The sequence below is a fragment of the Mustela lutreola genome, chromosome 8 (genome assembly GCF_030435805.1).
Source record: "Mustela lutreola isolate mMusLut2 chromosome 8, mMusLut2.pri, whole genome shotgun sequence".
NCBI classification, from domain to species: Eukaryota; Metazoa; Chordata; class Mammalia; order Carnivora; family Mustelidae; genus Mustela; species Mustela lutreola.
The window spans coordinates 133,914,562-133,931,494 of NC_081297.1; the positions used below are offsets into that span (position 1 = coordinate 133,914,562).

The 16,933-nt window shown below is 46.7% G+C and overlaps 1 protein-coding gene across 3 annotated transcripts in view; it reads right to left on the reverse strand.

Moving 5' to 3' along the window:
- Positions 1–16,933, reverse strand: part of LOC131839345 (putative tetratricopeptide repeat protein 41) — an 84,103-nt gene that overhangs the window by 38,977 nt on the left and 28,193 nt on the right. For 2 of the 3 annotated variants that reach the window (XM_059186694.1, XM_059186695.1), the window contains exons 5-9: positions 16,692–16,852; positions 13,325–13,766; positions 10,154–10,393; positions 7,146–7,344; positions 6,147–6,325 (exon numbers count right to left, since the gene is read on the reverse strand). In XM_059186694.1, coding sequence (XP_059042677.1) covers positions 6,147–6,325; positions 7,146–7,344; positions 10,154–10,393; positions 13,325–13,766; positions 16,692–16,852 — 1,221 coding nt within the window. The remainder of the gene's footprint in view (positions 1–6,146; positions 6,326–7,145; positions 7,345–10,153; positions 10,394–13,324; positions 13,767–16,691; positions 16,853–16,933) is intronic. The other variant, XM_059186696.1, reaches the window with a different exon arrangement.

A 16,933-nucleotide genomic window follows, 5' to 3' on the forward strand; every position in this document is an offset into this window, starting at 1 on the left:
GTAGCTTTGGAGACATCACCCAAGTGGACAGTTAAGTTGGTAGTTGGATATGCGGATCTTTGGCTCAGAGGGTGAATGTGGCCAGAGAAATAAGTGTGGAAATCATGTGTACGTGGACAATCACTGAAGCCACCGACATTCGTAATATGCTTGGGGTGAAAGTAGGCATGAGAAGAAAAGAACCATAAAGAACTCAAAGACTGAGAAGCCAGGTAGAAAAGGGGGAGCTCATAAAAGAGACAGAAAGGAAGAGCCAGAGAGATGGAAGATGAACCAGGGGAGGTTGTGTCAGCAGCAGTCAAGAGTCCAGCATGTTTGGAAGAGAAGGGCACCACCCAACATACCCATGGGATGTTAAGCAGAGATAGACAAGAACTGAACCTGTTCTTTGGATGACCTGCTCATAATCTTACCTGTTTTTATTGAAGTGCTCATTATTTTCTCACCTAAGAGCATTTTACTTAATAAAAATATCAATCCTGGGGCGCCTGGGTGGCTCAGTGGGTTAAAGCCTCTGCCTTCGGCTCAGGTCCTGATCTCAGGGTCCTGGGATCAAGCCCCGCATCGGGCTCTCTGCTCAGCAGGGAGCCTGCTTCCTCCACTCTCTCTCTCCGCCTGCCTCTCTGCCTGCTTGTGATCTCTGTCTATCAAATAAATAAATAAAATCTTTAAAAAAAAAAAAAAAATCAGTCCTTCGCCCGCCATGTATGTTACAAATATCTTTCCCAGTTATCACTGGTCTTATAACTGTGTTTCTAGTTTTCCAAGTTGTGTTGCTTTGGATTACATGTAGTAATTTCACCAGTTTAGATAGCTTTATTGATTATTTTCTTTGTGATTCACTCTTTTGCTTTCTTGCTTGACTCGACATTTTCTTACAGTTTTTTAATGTAAAATTTTATTTATTTACATTTAACTCCAATCATTCTGGAATTTGTTTTGGTGTAATGGTGCAGGTAATTTAACTTTACCAAATAATGAACCATTATCACAGCACTATTTAGTCCATGATCCTCCTTATCTGAAAAGCTTCTATCATTTATTTATATTTTGTTTATTTATATTTTATTTATATAAAAAAGAGAGAGAGAACAAGCAAGTATGAGCCAGGGGAGAGGCAGAGGGAGAAGGAGGCTCCCCGCTGAGCAGAGAGTACAATGTGGGGCTAAATTCCAGGACTCTGGGGATCATGACTTGTATCCCAAGGCAGACACTTAACCGACTAAACCACCCAGGAGCCCCTAATTTTTTTACATCTATACCTGAGTCTATACCCGAGCTTTCTGTTTTGTTCCACTGAGCTATTTCTGCTCCCAGTAGTATTTTTAAAATTATTACAGCTTCATAACAAGTTTAAATAAGTTCATATTCAGGGGCGCCTGGGTAGCTCAGTGGGTTAAGCTGCTGCCTTTGGCTCAGGTCATGATCTCAGGGTCCTGGGATCGAGCCCCTTCCTCTCTCTCTGCCTGCCTCTCCATCTACTTGTGATTTCTCTCTGTCAAATAAATAAATAAAATCTTAAAAAAAAAAAAAAAGAAAGAAGTTCATATTCAAATTGCTCTCATTATTTTAAACTCTTACTCTCAGATCTTTTTCCTCCAAGAACTTTAAAATCATTTTGAAAATTTAGAAATGTTTTTAATCCCATTGAGGTTCCAATTAGAATTGTTTTATATACATAAGTCAACTGTGGAAGAACTGGTAGTTTTACAACCTTGAGTCGTCCCATCCAAGAATATGGTACGTCTCCCTATATACTAAAATTTTGTTTTCTGTAATTCTGAAGCTGTTTTATAAAAATAAAGATCCTGGGGCGCCTGGGTGGCTCAATCATTAAGCGTCTGCCTTTGGCTCGGGTCCTGATTCCAGGGTCCTGAGATCCAGCCCTACATCGGGCTCCCTGCTCAGCGGGAAGTCTGCTTCTCCCTCTCTCACTCCCCCTGCTTGTGTTTCCTCTCTTGCTGTGTCATTCTTTGTCAAATAAATAATAAAATCTTAAAAAAATAAAAATGAAATATAAAAATAAAGATCCTAATATTTCTTATTACCTTTAGTCTTAGATATTTCATATTTTCTGTAGCTATTGAAAATTGCATCTTTTATTCTTTCAATTTTTCTGTAGAGCTTTCTTAAAATTGTTTTTTAATAGGGGCTCCTGGGTGGCTCAGTTGGTCAAGCATCTGCCTCCAGCTCAGGTCACGATCCTGGCATCCTGGGATCAAGCCCTGAGTTGGGTTCCCTGCTTGGTGGGGAGCCTGCTTCTTCCTCTCCATCTGTTGTTCCCCCTGCTTGTTTTTTCTCTCTCTCTCTCTGTCAAATAAATAAATAAAATATTTAAAAATGTTTTTAAATAAAATAAAATTGTTTTTAATAAACCATTTTGTTCCATTTATCTAAAATATTTAGAAGTTTTCAAAGGCATCAAGGGCAAAACATCCGATATTAGTCATGAAAAGCTGATATTGCCCCATTTCCTACAACCTGCAGACAAGATCCTGTAATTCAATGTATTTACCCTTTGCACTGGTAAGAAAGCCTGACCATTAAAAGCGAAATGATACTCCCCAACCCACCACATCTGCCACCTGGAAGGTAGCCAGCCATCTGTCAAGATGAAGCCATGCTGGGTCCCATCCTTCGGCCACATCTGTTTGTAGTCTGTCTCTTTTGGTGTTTGACTTTGTCTAAAAATGCAACTGCAGCCAGAAATGGATTTTCTCCACTTTGATGTGACCTAGGACTCCAGTCAAAACCAAGCTTACCATGTCACAGATAATCTATAGAAATTGAGCCAACCAATTCACATACCTGTACCCCTGGGGATAAAAATACATTATATGTCTATTTAAAATTTTTTAAATTAATTTAAAATTTTTAAAAAATAAAAAATAAAATGGATTTAAGATACTGTCACTGGTTACAGAAAATTATTAATAAAAACTTTTTAAAAAGTCAAAAAAAAAAAAATGGGGGCCAACCATCAAAGTTGTCCTGTGGGCTCCAAGCCCTCCCTACTGGCCATCAGTCAGAAACTAACTTGCCAGGATGCATCCCACCAGGAGGCGGCAAGCGGGCAGGCAGGAAGCACCTGGGGAGAAGCGATTTCCAGACTCAAGAATCTTGCCTTTTCCACCAACCGAACAAGTTAGGGCTCTGGTTCTCGTCACAGCCACCAGGGGGAGCCAAACCACACAGTCGGGCGGCAGGCGCCCTAAGCCAGGCAGGACGTGCGTTCTGGTCCTGAGCTGGAACACAGCCTCCTGCAGCAGAAAGAGACCTCACACACTCCTCCACTCCCCCGGCCGGCTGACGAGCCTACCCATGCTCTCTTGTACCGGTACTGGACTTGCTCAGTTCTTCAGGTTTGTCCCTCTCCCCCTGGACTCGCGGCCCTCAAACATGCTGTCCCCTCCGCCCTTCCTCCACCACGATGTCCAACTCCTTCAGGCTGACCTTCTCGGGAGTGTCTGTTTTACGCTCCACCATAAGCTCCATCACGGCAGGAACCCTGTGTCCCGTGGGCTGCGGCAACCCTGGCTTCTAGCACCAGGCTCACCCTGACGCAGGCATGCAGCAACCACCACCCGACAGATTCCGAGCATTAGCTGGTCCTCATTACAAGCCTGCCTGCCCAGAACTCGTTATGAGAAGGGAGGATGGGGCTGGATGGGCAAGCCACCGCGAGACTGCAGACCATAAAACAGGGTTTCTCGAAAACCCCTTTGAAAGCACATTCCTGTTTCAGGATCTTGCCTCCAGCAGCACCCGAGGAGGCCCCATTGTCTCAGGGCTGTGTGTGGCTACAGAACCACGGTAGGAAAAACAATGTCTGGGGGACCGAGACAGCCACCCAGACCACTGGAATGCCCCCTGGGACTATTATAGGACTCCTGCTATAATTAAACCCATTCCAATGAATCTGCTATTGCTTTGGTGACAAGTCATTGGTCTTGTCTCTTCTACAATCAGCCTCCCAAAAGGCGGAAAAGTAAACCTACACAGTCCCAGAGGGACGTCATGAAGCCCCTCCCCCTTCTTCCCCCCAAAATGACCATGGGCTGACTCTGCCAGCCAAGGTGGAGATAAGACATGAAGGTGGACAGCAGCAACGTGCAGCGTGACTTGATCACAGCTTTGCTTTATGAAGACTGGTCAGACAAAGGGCATGAGGGCCTGGAGCCCAGGATGGAGAGGATGCAAGAGGCTGGACCGGGCTGTGACGGGACATGAGGGGTGAGGAAGATGGCAGGTGTCAAAGGCAGTGATGGAGGCCAGGACTCCCTGCTAAGGAGCGTCTCAGGGCCCAGAGTGAGCAGAGACTACCCAGCACAGGATCATGCGAACAGCATGTTTGCAGATCACCAGAGACTTAAAGATGTCTCCGGCCTAATTCAGAGGGACACATTCTGAACTAGACTCATTTACATCCAGAAAATCCTCACACACTGAAATGTTAGGTGATTTCCTCCCACCAGCCAACCCCCAGCCCCCAGGCCTTTCCATCACCATAACAACCACGTTATGACAAGCTGCATGGCATCCTCAGGAAGGACTCTCACCCCCACCCCAGAGATCTCCTCATCTGTGGGTTAGCTGCCAGCTTCCTAGGACACACAGCGCTCCCCCCAACTCCCCCACCCCCACCCCGCACCACCCTGCATCCCCTGTGTCCTTCCCACACCTACATCCCACGGCACCGATACAATTCCAGATGCATCCTGGCTTTATTCGCCACAGCGGAATCCTCAGACTACCGCTCGGGTCCTACCACCCAGAGGATTCGTGAATTGGAGAAATTCCAGAATTACATAATTCATACACGGTAGTAAGAATATCGACAGCGTGCCTGGAGGGGGCTCAGCTGGTTGAGCATCCGACTCTTGATTTTGGCTCAGGTCACAATCTTAGGGTCAAGAGACTGAGCCCTGCATCAGGCTCTGTGCTCAGCATGGAATCTGCTTGCGATTCTCTCTCCCTCCCCCTCTGCCCCTCCACTTGTTTGTGCTCTCTCTCTCTCTCTCTCTCTCAAGTATATATTTAAAAAAAAAAAAAAAAAAAGAATACAAGGAAAGGCTACACAGTTAAGGACCAAAAGGGATGCAGGAAAAAACACAGTCCAAATCCAACTCTAATGTCTGGGACACCTTGGGCAACTTACCTCACCTCTCTGAGACTCTGTTTCCTTAGTTTCAACCGAGATATTAGTCGTATTACAGAGATTTTCTTAGAGTTGAACAAAATACATATCAAGTATTTAACTTAGCGGCTGGCACGTGACAAAGATTCAAAATCTTCCTTATGCTCACTAAATGGTAAAACCTTGGGAAGGATTCCGTTCTGAGCGAGTTTTGAATGAGTTGGCCTCATTCAGCGATATGTCAGCAGCGCCCAGTGAGCCCATGGCCCAGGGAAGGTGCGCAGTTACTGCTTGTTAAAAGGATGCATGAACTTATCACTGTTTAAGAAGCCAGGAAATGAAGGGAGAAAGAGACACAGGTGAGGGGACCTCGTATGGAGCACAAAGGGAAGGAGCATTGACCAGAGCGCTGTCCAAATCCAAGCCGTTAGGCTGCACGTCGAAGGACAGCTGTCCCAACCCGGATTGGGGCCGTGCTCGACACCAACTGCGTGTCTCCAGGACTGAGTGAGGGGCCGCGGGGTGGGCGAGTTAGGGGCAGCGTGAGCAGACAGAGGGAGATAGAAAGAAGCACAAGTGCGGAGGGAACATCCAGAACGATTCAGGGTTTGCATGTATTTCGTTTGAACTCTCTGCTGGTCGCTGGGGAGTGCCGCCAGCGGAGCCCGCGGGAGGTGGGCCACATGTGCTGCTCGGAGAGGAGGGCAAGGCTGGAACGACAGAAGACGAAGATGCTGGGAGTGCGCTTGAGGCCAGGAGAAAATAGAGAGGAAGAGTCAAAGGACGGAGCCTCGGAAAACAGCCACAGCAAGACAGAAAGAGAAGCCGTCTGGACACCGATGCTCTTTCTCCATTTCCTATCTTCGGAAATGGCTGGCTTAAGTTGCAGGTAGGAGTACTCAGAGGTCTGCTGGGATGACCAGAAGTATGTGGGGAAACAGGAGAGCAGGCACTCGTGGCCACGTTACATCCCCGTAAAACGGAACTGAACCACAGCGACTCACGGTACCTGAGAGTGTGTTTCTCTTCTTCACTTTATGGCATTTGTCGGCTTTAATCTTGGCCACCGTGAACAAGTAGGCCTCGGCAGCGTCATATCCAACTTCTGATAACACGTTCCAGTAGTAGATGAGGTGCAGCCTTGTCCAGAAGCTTGGGTTTCGGATCTTCGATAGAAAGTCTGTGATACTTACAACACAACATATTAATGTAAGTCATTTTTGTATTTCGTGTCTTGAAGGGAAGCTATTCTGCTATCTGCCCCATTCCATCAGCCTATTTATAAACTCCTTAACTACTATGACTTTCATAGGTCGCCAGATAAATGTAAGCCTGTCACTCTTAAGCACTCAAAGCCATTGCCACTCGTCTGTCCAGGAGGCCGCCTCCTCCAGGCAGGCTCCCCGAATCTCCCAGGCAGAGCAAGCCCCTCCTTCTCCCAAGCTTGCCAGCTCTGTGTCTTTGCTCTAATGAAGCACTGACCCCCATGGGTAGCTCTTCTCTGGCTCCACATGCTCCCCGCCTGACTAGAGCTGCATCCCCAGGGCCTACAAGAGCTGGGATTCAGAGTGAGTCAAGGATACATGTTTGCCAAGGGGTGCATAAGAGGACAAGGGGGGAGGGACAAAGAGGAGTAGAGAGGAGGGAGAAGAAAGAAAGGGACAGGAGGAAATTCGGAGGGTCTAGCAGGATGATATGACCAATCCTTGATCCTAGCCCATCTCCAACCCTTCCTGCCTCTGGAATTGTCCTAACTTTGAGAGGAACCCCATGGAGTCACTCTGAAAGCGGGGTGACCCACCGGAGCGACTCTGGGAATCCGTCAGCCACAGAAGGGGGTTGCCAAGCGAGGGGCCCATCCGAAGGAAGGAAGGCACAGGTGCTTGACCGGGTTTGTGAATGAAGGAGCCCCCCTTAAGGGACACGTGGGCGTGTCAGCACCGCACACAGCAGAGGAAGGAGGAGGTGTGCTCCAAGGCCGCCGCGCAGAAGGACGAGCGAGACTTACCTGGGGCTTGAGAGGAAGCTGCACAGGTCGCCCCAGGAGCCGCTCATTTTCATGTGCCACGGCAGCTCCTCGTACACTCTCCAGAAAGCCGTCTGCCGCTGGAAGTATCGGGCTAAGACTCGGTGGAAATATGTCTTCCTGTGATTCGTTGGGTTCTGAAAGGTGTACGGACCGCTTTCTCTGACAGGAGTGAGCACACCTATTGAGAAATCAATCACAGTGGAAGGCATCTGCCTTCTTAGCACGTGAAGACACTAGATAACAGCTCTGTGGCCATAATTAGAACAGGGAGTTGGGGGGAAAAAACCATGAAATATTAAAAATATACCTTCTTTTTTTTTTAATTTTTTATTTTTTATAAACATATATTTTTATCCCCAGGGGTACAGGTCTGTGAATCACCAGGTTTACACACTTCACAGCACTCACCAAAGCACATACCCTCCCCAATGTCCGTCTGAATTTACCAAAGAATTAGAGTTATGATCCCTGACCCAGATTTTGAAAATCTAGGGGACACGCTCATTTTTTTACGCTGTCTTCCCCTCCCCCCAAGAAATGTTCATAATCTACTGTTTTCTATCCTAATTATATGTCATGGTTGTCACCTAAATGAACACTTTCAAATATGTGAGGACACGCAGTTTGGAGAAGTTAGTCTGCCTCTGGGTCTCAGAGAGGCCCAAGGGGAAGCTGAGCAGACTAACGACAGATTGGACACTACGGGCCAGATGTCGGTATTTTCTCCACCAGAGGAGGGATTCCAAGAGATCATACTACCCAGAAATGAGCTCCTTAAACACAAAAGGGTTTTGTTGCATTAAAAGTTTAGAGGTACCTATCCTTGGAAGGTGAAACAGAAGTATTTTAAATTTTCTGCTTGAGGCTTTTTCTCCAAGATGAGTCATTCTGCTGGATGGCCTACCAGGCCCAGCTCTTCACAAGAAGGGGAGCCCATTTGGGGCCCCTGGGTGGCTCAGTTGTTAAGCCTCTGCCTTCAGCTCAGGGCATGATCCTGGGATCCTGGGATCCTGGGATCCAGCCCATTGGGCTCCCTGCTCAGCGGGGAGCCTGCTTCTCCCTTTCCCACTCCCCTTGCTTGTGCTCCCTCTCTCGCTGTCTCTCTGTCAAATAAATAGAATCTTAAAAGAAGAAGGAGGAGGAGGAGAAAGGGAGCCCACTGTTCAAATAACCACTCCACATCCATTGGAACAATTTCCTGGTTATCTGTGCACTTGGAGAGACTTCATGCTAGCTGGTGGCAACAGAAGAGCATCTCCCAGCTTTTCTGCTCTCCTCCCTAATTGCCCTTTTCTTTTCCAGCCCCACTAACATGCACGCACACACACACACGTACACACACATGGGCACCCACACCCAAAGTATGCAAGACCAAGTAATCCTCAGCTCTCGTAGCAGAAGGGGAGAGATGCCTCTCTAGCACAGCCCAGGGATCAAAGCATGCCTCTAGACTGCCGACGTTCGATAGGAGTAACTTAAGTTACACACTGAATGTAGTACCAGAGTATTAATCTCAAAGGAACGGAGCATGCATACACATGCATGGGAAAGAGACTAGTTTGCCCTAAAAGGAAGGATGTGACATTCGGACAAAATATGTCAAAAGATAGCCCTTTACCAAAAATATCATCACAGACTCAAGTCCTCTTGCCCTAGCTTTGGGATCTTTTTTCTCCTTATAGGATGTGTTTGCTTCCCGTGCTCAGGCCATGTGGAAGTGAATTATTGAAATGACAATTCCCTGTGCCTCCAGGAAAGATGTATTCACGTCCTGATTCCACGGCCTGAAAAGTTGGGTAGGGTTTTGTTGTTGTTGTTGTTGTTGTTTTCTGAAAATAGTGAGTATTGCCAGCAGCATCTTATTTGGGGGCTCACAGTGCAGAGAAGGGGTACAACCTATACCCAGAATCTTAACAGCCACATCATGGCCCTTTCGTTCCTGTACCTCCAAGAGTGTTACTGTTCTTTGGGAAAATGAAGAGACCGAGTGCTGCAAACCATCGGAGGCCAAGTGAACAAAAGAGCGGGCATCACACCCAGAAGCATCCTCATTCCTCGCCCTGCTCTCTTTGCCACGTTATGTAACTTCAGAGATGGCGGGAATGATGACAATGTAGGAGGGAACAGTGGAAAGTCTTTATCTTTTTAAAAAAGAAAGTGAAAGAGGACATAGTAAACTTCAAAGGAAATTTGCACAGAGCTTTGAACCTTTGCAGAAGCTGTGATTTAAAGGTTTTTTTTAAGTCCTCATACTTATATGAAGACCCTATATGAATAGAGTGGTCTGCCTCTAGGTCAAGTGTCTGTGATTGCCATCGTGTCTCAGGTTCAGATTTACCGTCCTTTCAGAAGTGGATAGAATTTGATTTCAGAATTAGGGTAGAGACTGCTGATGCCTACCCTGTAGCCGCATACCTATCTTTGTTAGTGACAGGTGCCCACCTTGGTTTAGGGTAGCAACACTCCTGTTGAAACCTCTATTCACCTGCTTCCCTTGTATCTAGTGCAGGCAAACAACAAAGTTCTGGAAATACAGCGGAAATGTTGGTGGAACCCTGGGAAAACTCCTTAAAAGGAAATGAAAGCCCTTCCTCTTCTCTTCATCCTTCCTGTTGCCTGAAATGCAATGGCTGGAGCTCCAGCAGCCATGCTGCTTCCAGCAGTCATGAACATGAGGTGACCTTGAGCAGTCAAGCAAGTGTATGGATTGGGGGCACAGAAGGAACGGGATCCCAGATCATAATGTGGAGCCTTGAGGGCAGCCTACTTCCAGAAAGTTCTCATGTGAGAGAGCAAACCCTGATATGGAAGCCATTGATTTCAGGTCTCTGTTACTCACAATTAGGTACAAGTATTTATTTATATCCCCATGTTTATATGTGTTTATAGATTCACTTCTATTTGAGAAATGCCAGCAACAAGATTCCCCTTGTGTGTGAACTTCCCTTTTCTTAACGAGCAGGTACTCGCACAGACTCAAGCCTTACCCAGAAGCTTGTGCTCCACAGCATTCCGCAGGGACTGGTGCCTGAAGTACAGGAGGCCATTGGGCTTCTCCTGGACCCACTGTCTGGTGGCATTGCGGAAGGCAGCCCAGTGCAACGTGGTCACTTTGTAATGATCCCTGTAGCCCAGCATGTCCAAAATCTGGAATATCTCAACCTCGGTCAGTCCACAATGTGAGATGCTCAGTAAGCACAGAGCATCGGCCACCCAGCCATCCAGCACTGTTAAGACAACAGAATGACAACGATGGCCAAGTAGAAGAGTTCCCAGCTACCAGGCATCATTCTAAATGTTTTATATGACTAACAACTTGTTTCTTTTAATCATCCTATAAGTAGATACTACCTAACCCCATCCCCGTCTTACAAATAAGACAAAGCACAGAGGGGTTAAATAACTTACCCAGATCACACAGAAATAAGTGCAGAACTGGGATTTGAACACAGACAAGCTGGCTTCCAAGCCCAGACTTTCAGGCATTAAGTATCAGCTACACTGTCCCAGCTAACACAGTCATGTGAGCTATGGTTCCAAGTTGGCAAGTTGGCCAATTACTAGACTAGTGAGCAGTCTTTACTGACATGTGCAAACATCAGATTTGCATTTAGGGCAAGGAGTGGGCCTTCCGCATAGTTGCTATCTTGCCACACATTCACAGACGCCACCCAAGGCAGCTACACACATTACTCATCTGACCCTCGGATTTTCTCGCCACAGCTGGATTTCCCACTGGCTTTATAATCAACCAACTCGAAAGAGACCCTTAAGACCATCAAGACAAATGGTAGGGTCTGCTATCCTAGATGGACTTCCTCTGCTAGGACTGGGGAACGACCCCAAACACCGGCAATCACTAAACAGAGGCAGCTCCTCTGCCCCAGGTGTGCAAGCTTCTTTCAGAGGTTGATCCGAGTCTGACCAAGTTCTTCTTGGACCTGTGGCTGAGTGCCTTGGACTTGAGGAGGGGTCAGTGAGCAGTGCTAGACAGTGAGGGTCAGTCAGCCAGGGAAAGGAGTAGTCCCTCAGGAGACGAGGGCCTGGGCTTTCCTGAACAATGCTGGACAACTAGGGATGGCCATGGGCACAGCCATGCATGACCCTTTGCCTGCGTGACCCTTCTCAGGGCACAGAAATGTTTATTTCACCTTCTTGCAGGTGGGGGAGGGTACAGTAAATTTGAAATTAATTTTATTTGCAGAAATGCAAACTCTAGAGCAAAAAATGGAGCAGGACAATATGTTGTCATGCCAACCGCTATGTCTCTCAGTCCAAGCATGTTCTGCTTCCTTCCCCACCCCCACATCCCCATGCCTGCTCCACTCTAAATTCATCGTCCTTCAGAGAAGGTTATTGTAGCAGAAACTCAAGTTTCAAAAGAGACCTTTGAAGCTCATAGCAGAGATAAGGGCTTTGAGAATAAACATTCCTTCTCGAAAGACTGACTCTTGAATACCAAAAGACAATCTCCTGACCAACTCATGGAATACATTTTTTAACCACAAATGGACTCAGACAGTTACAGGATGAGCTAAGGAAGACTGAACCGAGAAAGGAGGAGGAAGCCGTGAGGAAAGAGAGCCATGGCGTTGCTCAGGCAGGTTTCCGTGAAGGGGCCTGTGCCGTCCCCTGAACCCAGGCTGTGAGCAGTGAGAGAGGACCCATGAGACAGATGCGCTTGGGGACCCAGGAGTACAGAGAGCTTGCACTCTGCTTCCCATCAGGAGTCTGAAAGTCAGAAGCTCTGCAGATCTCATGATGCCATCAGAACCAGACAGCAGAAACTGCTATGGGGCGACCTACAGAGCCAGGAGCTCTGAGGGTATGGGGAGTAACCAACGTGCCCTGTCAGGAATGCTGACTACCCACGAGACGGTAGGCTCCAGAAGGGTGTAGATGTTAGTGGGGCCTCCTCACGTTAAGATGAGGGAAAGGGGCAGCTGACGGCAGCATAGAGTGACCAATCCAAGGACAGATGGGAACACAGGTGTCCTAGAGGATGCCAAAACCGGAGGAACGTGGGGCGCCTGGGTGGCTCAGTGGGTTAAAGCCTCCGCCTTCAGCTTGGGTCATGATTTCAGGGTCCTGGGATTGAGTCCCATGTTTGGCTCTCTACTTGGTGGGGAGCCTGCTTCCCCCCCACCCCCGCCTCTCTGCCTACTTGTAACCTCTGTCTGTCAAATAAATAAATAAAATCTTTAAAAAAAAAAAAAAAACTTTAAAAAAAAAAACAAAAACTAGAGGAACGTCCGTTAACTGCACACCATCTGGGGGCCATGACCACTTCAGTGGAAGACAGCAGGGACAGAGGACAACCAAGGACACCCAGCACCAAGGGCCTCAGATTTAAGGTCAACCCAAAAGGAGACACAGGAAGGACACAAATCCTCGCTTGACTGAAGAACACCCTAATCTGTCTGAAAACAAGCTAAATTGATATAATTCACCTAGATTAACTGAATTAGGTTCCTGCCAAAACTTAGACTATAGGCTCAAAAGAACTGAGTTATAGAAATAATAAAGGCCAAGGAGGTCTGGGTGGCTCAGTCGGTTAGGCCGCCAACTCTAGGTTTGGGCTCAGGTCATGATCTCAGTCCTGAGATCGAGACCCACATGGGGCTCTAGGGTCAATGCAGAGTCTGCCTGTCCCTCTCTCTCCACCCCTCCCTCTCTCTCTCATTCTCTGTCTTGCTCATAAATAAAATATTTTGAAAAAAGAAAGAGTAAAGGCCCATTCCTCAGACTCCTGAAAAATGTGCCTCATACAGTGCTCTTTACAGTCAACACAGAGCTCCCTACACAGGGTCGCTGGATTTAGCAAATTAAAATATAGAGAATGCAGTTAAATTTGAACTTCAGATAGCCAACAAATTAATTTTTGGTATAAGTAGGGTCTGTGCAATAACTTGGGATCCACTTCTAATGAAATTTTTTATTTCTGATTCGACTAATTTTTAGTATAAATACATCCCATGCAATAACTGCACATACGTTTACGAAAAGATTATTTGTTCTTTATCTGAAATTCCAATTTGACTGGGCATCCTGTATTTTCTCTGACAGCCTTATCCTTATGCCCTCCTCCTCTGGGTGGCCCGCCATACATCTTTCTCCCCGTGGGCTCCAGCTCGTTGTCAATACTGGCTAACCCCTACCTTCTCCTGAAGCCACGGTGTCTGAATTGGCCCTTTTTGGCATGAAAGTCCAGCTGTAGTCTTCAATCCAGCGTTTCAGAATCAGTTCCCAGAGCTCCTGAATGGAGACCACCTCCAAGTACTCCTTCAGACACTGGTACTCGTCTCGGTAGATTCTACATTCTCTCAGCTCATTTGCTAGGATCGTGAGTTTTAAAGGATTCAGGTTTGTTCTTTTCCTCGAAGGGTGTCTGGTCTGTCGGAGGGGGTCTCTGCTGGGAATGAAGAGATACTGTCTAAAGATGTTCAGTTTCACCTCTTCATCTCCTGCGCTCAGGAGCTCCACGGTCCTCACATCCGGGCGCGCGCACAGCGACTTGTAGGACAGGCTGGAGGAGACGGTGCTCAGGATAAGTTTGCATTGAGGAGGCACTGAGCTCGGCAGCCAAGAGAAATCCTTCGCCTGAGGGAGAAAGTCAAAGACATCTGAAAATCTTTAAAAAGACTTTAAAACTACTTGGTTGCTGGTTTTTAGGGGCGTCTGGGTGGCTCAGTGGGTTAAAGCCTCTGCCTTCGGCTCAGGTCATGATCCCAAGGTCCTGGGATCAAACCTCACATTGGGCTCTCTGCTTAGCAGGGAGCCTGCTTCCTCCTCCTCTCTCTCTCTCTCTGACTGCCTCTCTGCCTACTTGTGATCTCTGTCTATCAAATAAATAAATAAAATCTTAAAAATAAAAAACTACTTGGTTGCTGGTTTTTAAACTCAGCACAGCTGGAATAGAAGGAGTTAGTACAGGGTAAAGGCTGGGATTAAGGTTATGAACAATAAGCCGGACAGTAAACAATACAGTGGTAATACCCACTCTCACCCCACAGAACTATATTTGACTGACAACCCCCCATGATGAATTTGATACCACAGATGCAACCTCCAAAAAGAGATTTCTACAAGCAAGGAATCCGACAGGTCGTAGGCTTCCGAAGAATGACCTACAGTGCTGGCCAAAGGAAACCCTAAGAGTGAAAACCGAGGGCGCCTGGGTGGCTCAGTGGGTAAAGCTGCTGCCTTCGGCTCAGGTCATGATCTCAGGGTCCTGGGATCGAGTCCCGCATCGGGCTCTCTGCTCAGCAGGGAGCCTGCTTCCTCCTCTCTCTGCCTGCCTCTCTGCTTACTTGTAATTTCTCTCTGTCAAATAAATAAATAAAATCTTTAAAAAAAAAAAAAAAAAAAAAAAAAAAGAGTGAAAACCGAACCACTGAACTGAAAAAGAGAACACTGTTTGATGCTGAAGAATCGTCACTTTATACAACAGTACTATCGTAAGTTAAATGGTTTTATTTGGGAATCAAATAAACACCTAATCAAATCTTTTTAGGTTCCTCTAAAAGCCTCTCCCACCCCGAGCAACGATTATGATAATAATAAGAGCAACTAGCAAACACTGACCGCTTACTCTGAGCCAGGCACCGTGCTGAACGTGTCTTCAGGCACTCCATTAGCTAGAGATTATTATTTTGGGGGTCTTCTGATAATTTGCCTTCTCTCAGGGGCCTTACAGACAGATCCAGGTGAGACTGGTCCTCCCAAGACCAGTTAATTCCCAGAGGCGGTGGATAGCTTGCCTGGAACGTGCCTGCATGAACAGACCAGCAGATCCAAGACCACACCCCCACCACCTTCTTCTCCGCCTCTCACTCACCAATCCCACATCTCCCTGACCTACATCATCCCAGCGCCAGAGCCAGAAACCAGGGACAGTCCCTATGCCACAAAGTCTGCCAGAACTGTGCATCCTGAATGATTTACTCTGCCTTTCCCATGGGAATCCCCACAAAGGCTTTGGCCTGGGCCTTCTCCTGGCTCCTGTCTTCTGCCTCCTGGCCACCGTGAGACTTCCCCCGGGGCCCTGTATGACATGGAGTATCTTCTTCTCTTGGGAAATGCAAGTCATAATTTCTTCCTTCAGTGGCACTGGCTTCTCCATGCCAGCACTCAGTCATCCTCCTATAAATCAAAGCCCAGGTATAATTTTAACACACCAACTCACTGAGTCCTCCTAACAACCCTCCTGAAAGGCAGAGGGGGAAGCTGCAAAACAGAGAGGCTAAATGTCATATCTAACTCGTTCTGATAGTAAGCAGCAGGGCTGAGATTGAAACCAAGGGTTTGACTCCCCAGGCAAGCTCCCAACCACTGCACGACACTGGCGCAGGTACTATCCTAGGACATCTAGGATAGCGCGTCCTGCTCCCACAGACCTCTACCTGGAGCCCTTCTTCCAGGGAGCCTTCCCCAAAGACCAAGTGCCTTCATTAGAGGCTCTCACGGCGCTACATACAGACCCTTGGCAGCCCCTGTCACAACTGTAATTCTATACTCATTGGTATAATCGTGTCATTAACATCGGCCGTCCCTTGCCAGAATGAAAGTCCTGCTGGTTTGCAGGGACCACGTCCAACTCTGCTTATGGTGCTTTTCCCATAGTGAACGGTCAATAGTTACTTGTTGAATTGATGGTGGCCGCCGTGTATTAAATTAAAGAGCAGATTACAAAACGAAATGGTATGTGACTTCATTTACATAAGCTTCGATGAGTGTGTATAGACATCCATGGAAAAAAGAAGGGTCTGCTCCCAAATGTTGAGCAGTGGGGAGACCGTGAGTATACCTAATTTTCTGTGCTCTTCTTCTTTCATCATATTCTCTATGAGAAATATAGATTATTTGTAAATTACTGACATAATTTACAATTTCATGTGTGTTTAAGTTTTAGAGAAATTGCTTCACAAAGTAATGGCTGATACCAAGGTGATTTAGAGTTTCCATGGATCCAATATTACCTCAAACAGGATAAAAACTAAGGAGCAGCCAATTTGGTATGTGCAAAACCAGTGTAGATGAGGCAGATCAAAATACACAACATAAAGAAAATACTCGGGGCCCAATAAATGCTTGATAAAAGTATAAAACAGCGAGAGCGGGAGTAAAGCCCAAGTAGGAGTAAAGGTCACAGTTTCTAGAACCAGACCACCCACATGTGAATTCCCAGTCTACCACCCACTTCAGATGTCCCATAAAGCCACCTAACATCTCCTCGTGCTGTCCCCTCTGCATAAGCAGGAATGATGATCACAGTCTCTCTTCCACAGAGTTCTTCCGAGAATTCTATGTGTTCATACTTCTAAAGTTCCTAGAAGGGTGCCTGACCCACTCTAAGTGCCACCAGAAGTATTTGTTCAATAAAATGGAGAGCAGTGACCATAAGCAAAGTCGCCTGTAGATACAGATACGCGATGCAATGGAAAGATGTTACGTACATTCTAAATTATGGTTTTTTCTTTTTATAAAACAGCAATAAAATAAGTATGATTTTAAAAAAGAGATTACCTTCTGTCCTGAGATCCCATAAATGCCAATCAATTCTTCAATTCCATCTAGGACAAGTATACAGGGCTTTAAACTGATGGAAGCCATGAAGACTTCCACAAGAAGTGGAAAGACCAAGACGTTTGAGTCTTCGTTAAGAATATCGGTTTCAAGCTGAGTACCTAGAGCATAGGAATTTGCTCAGATTAGGCAAAAATGCTTCCATCGCTGCTAGAATATGTTAATGGGATGGGGAGGCGGAA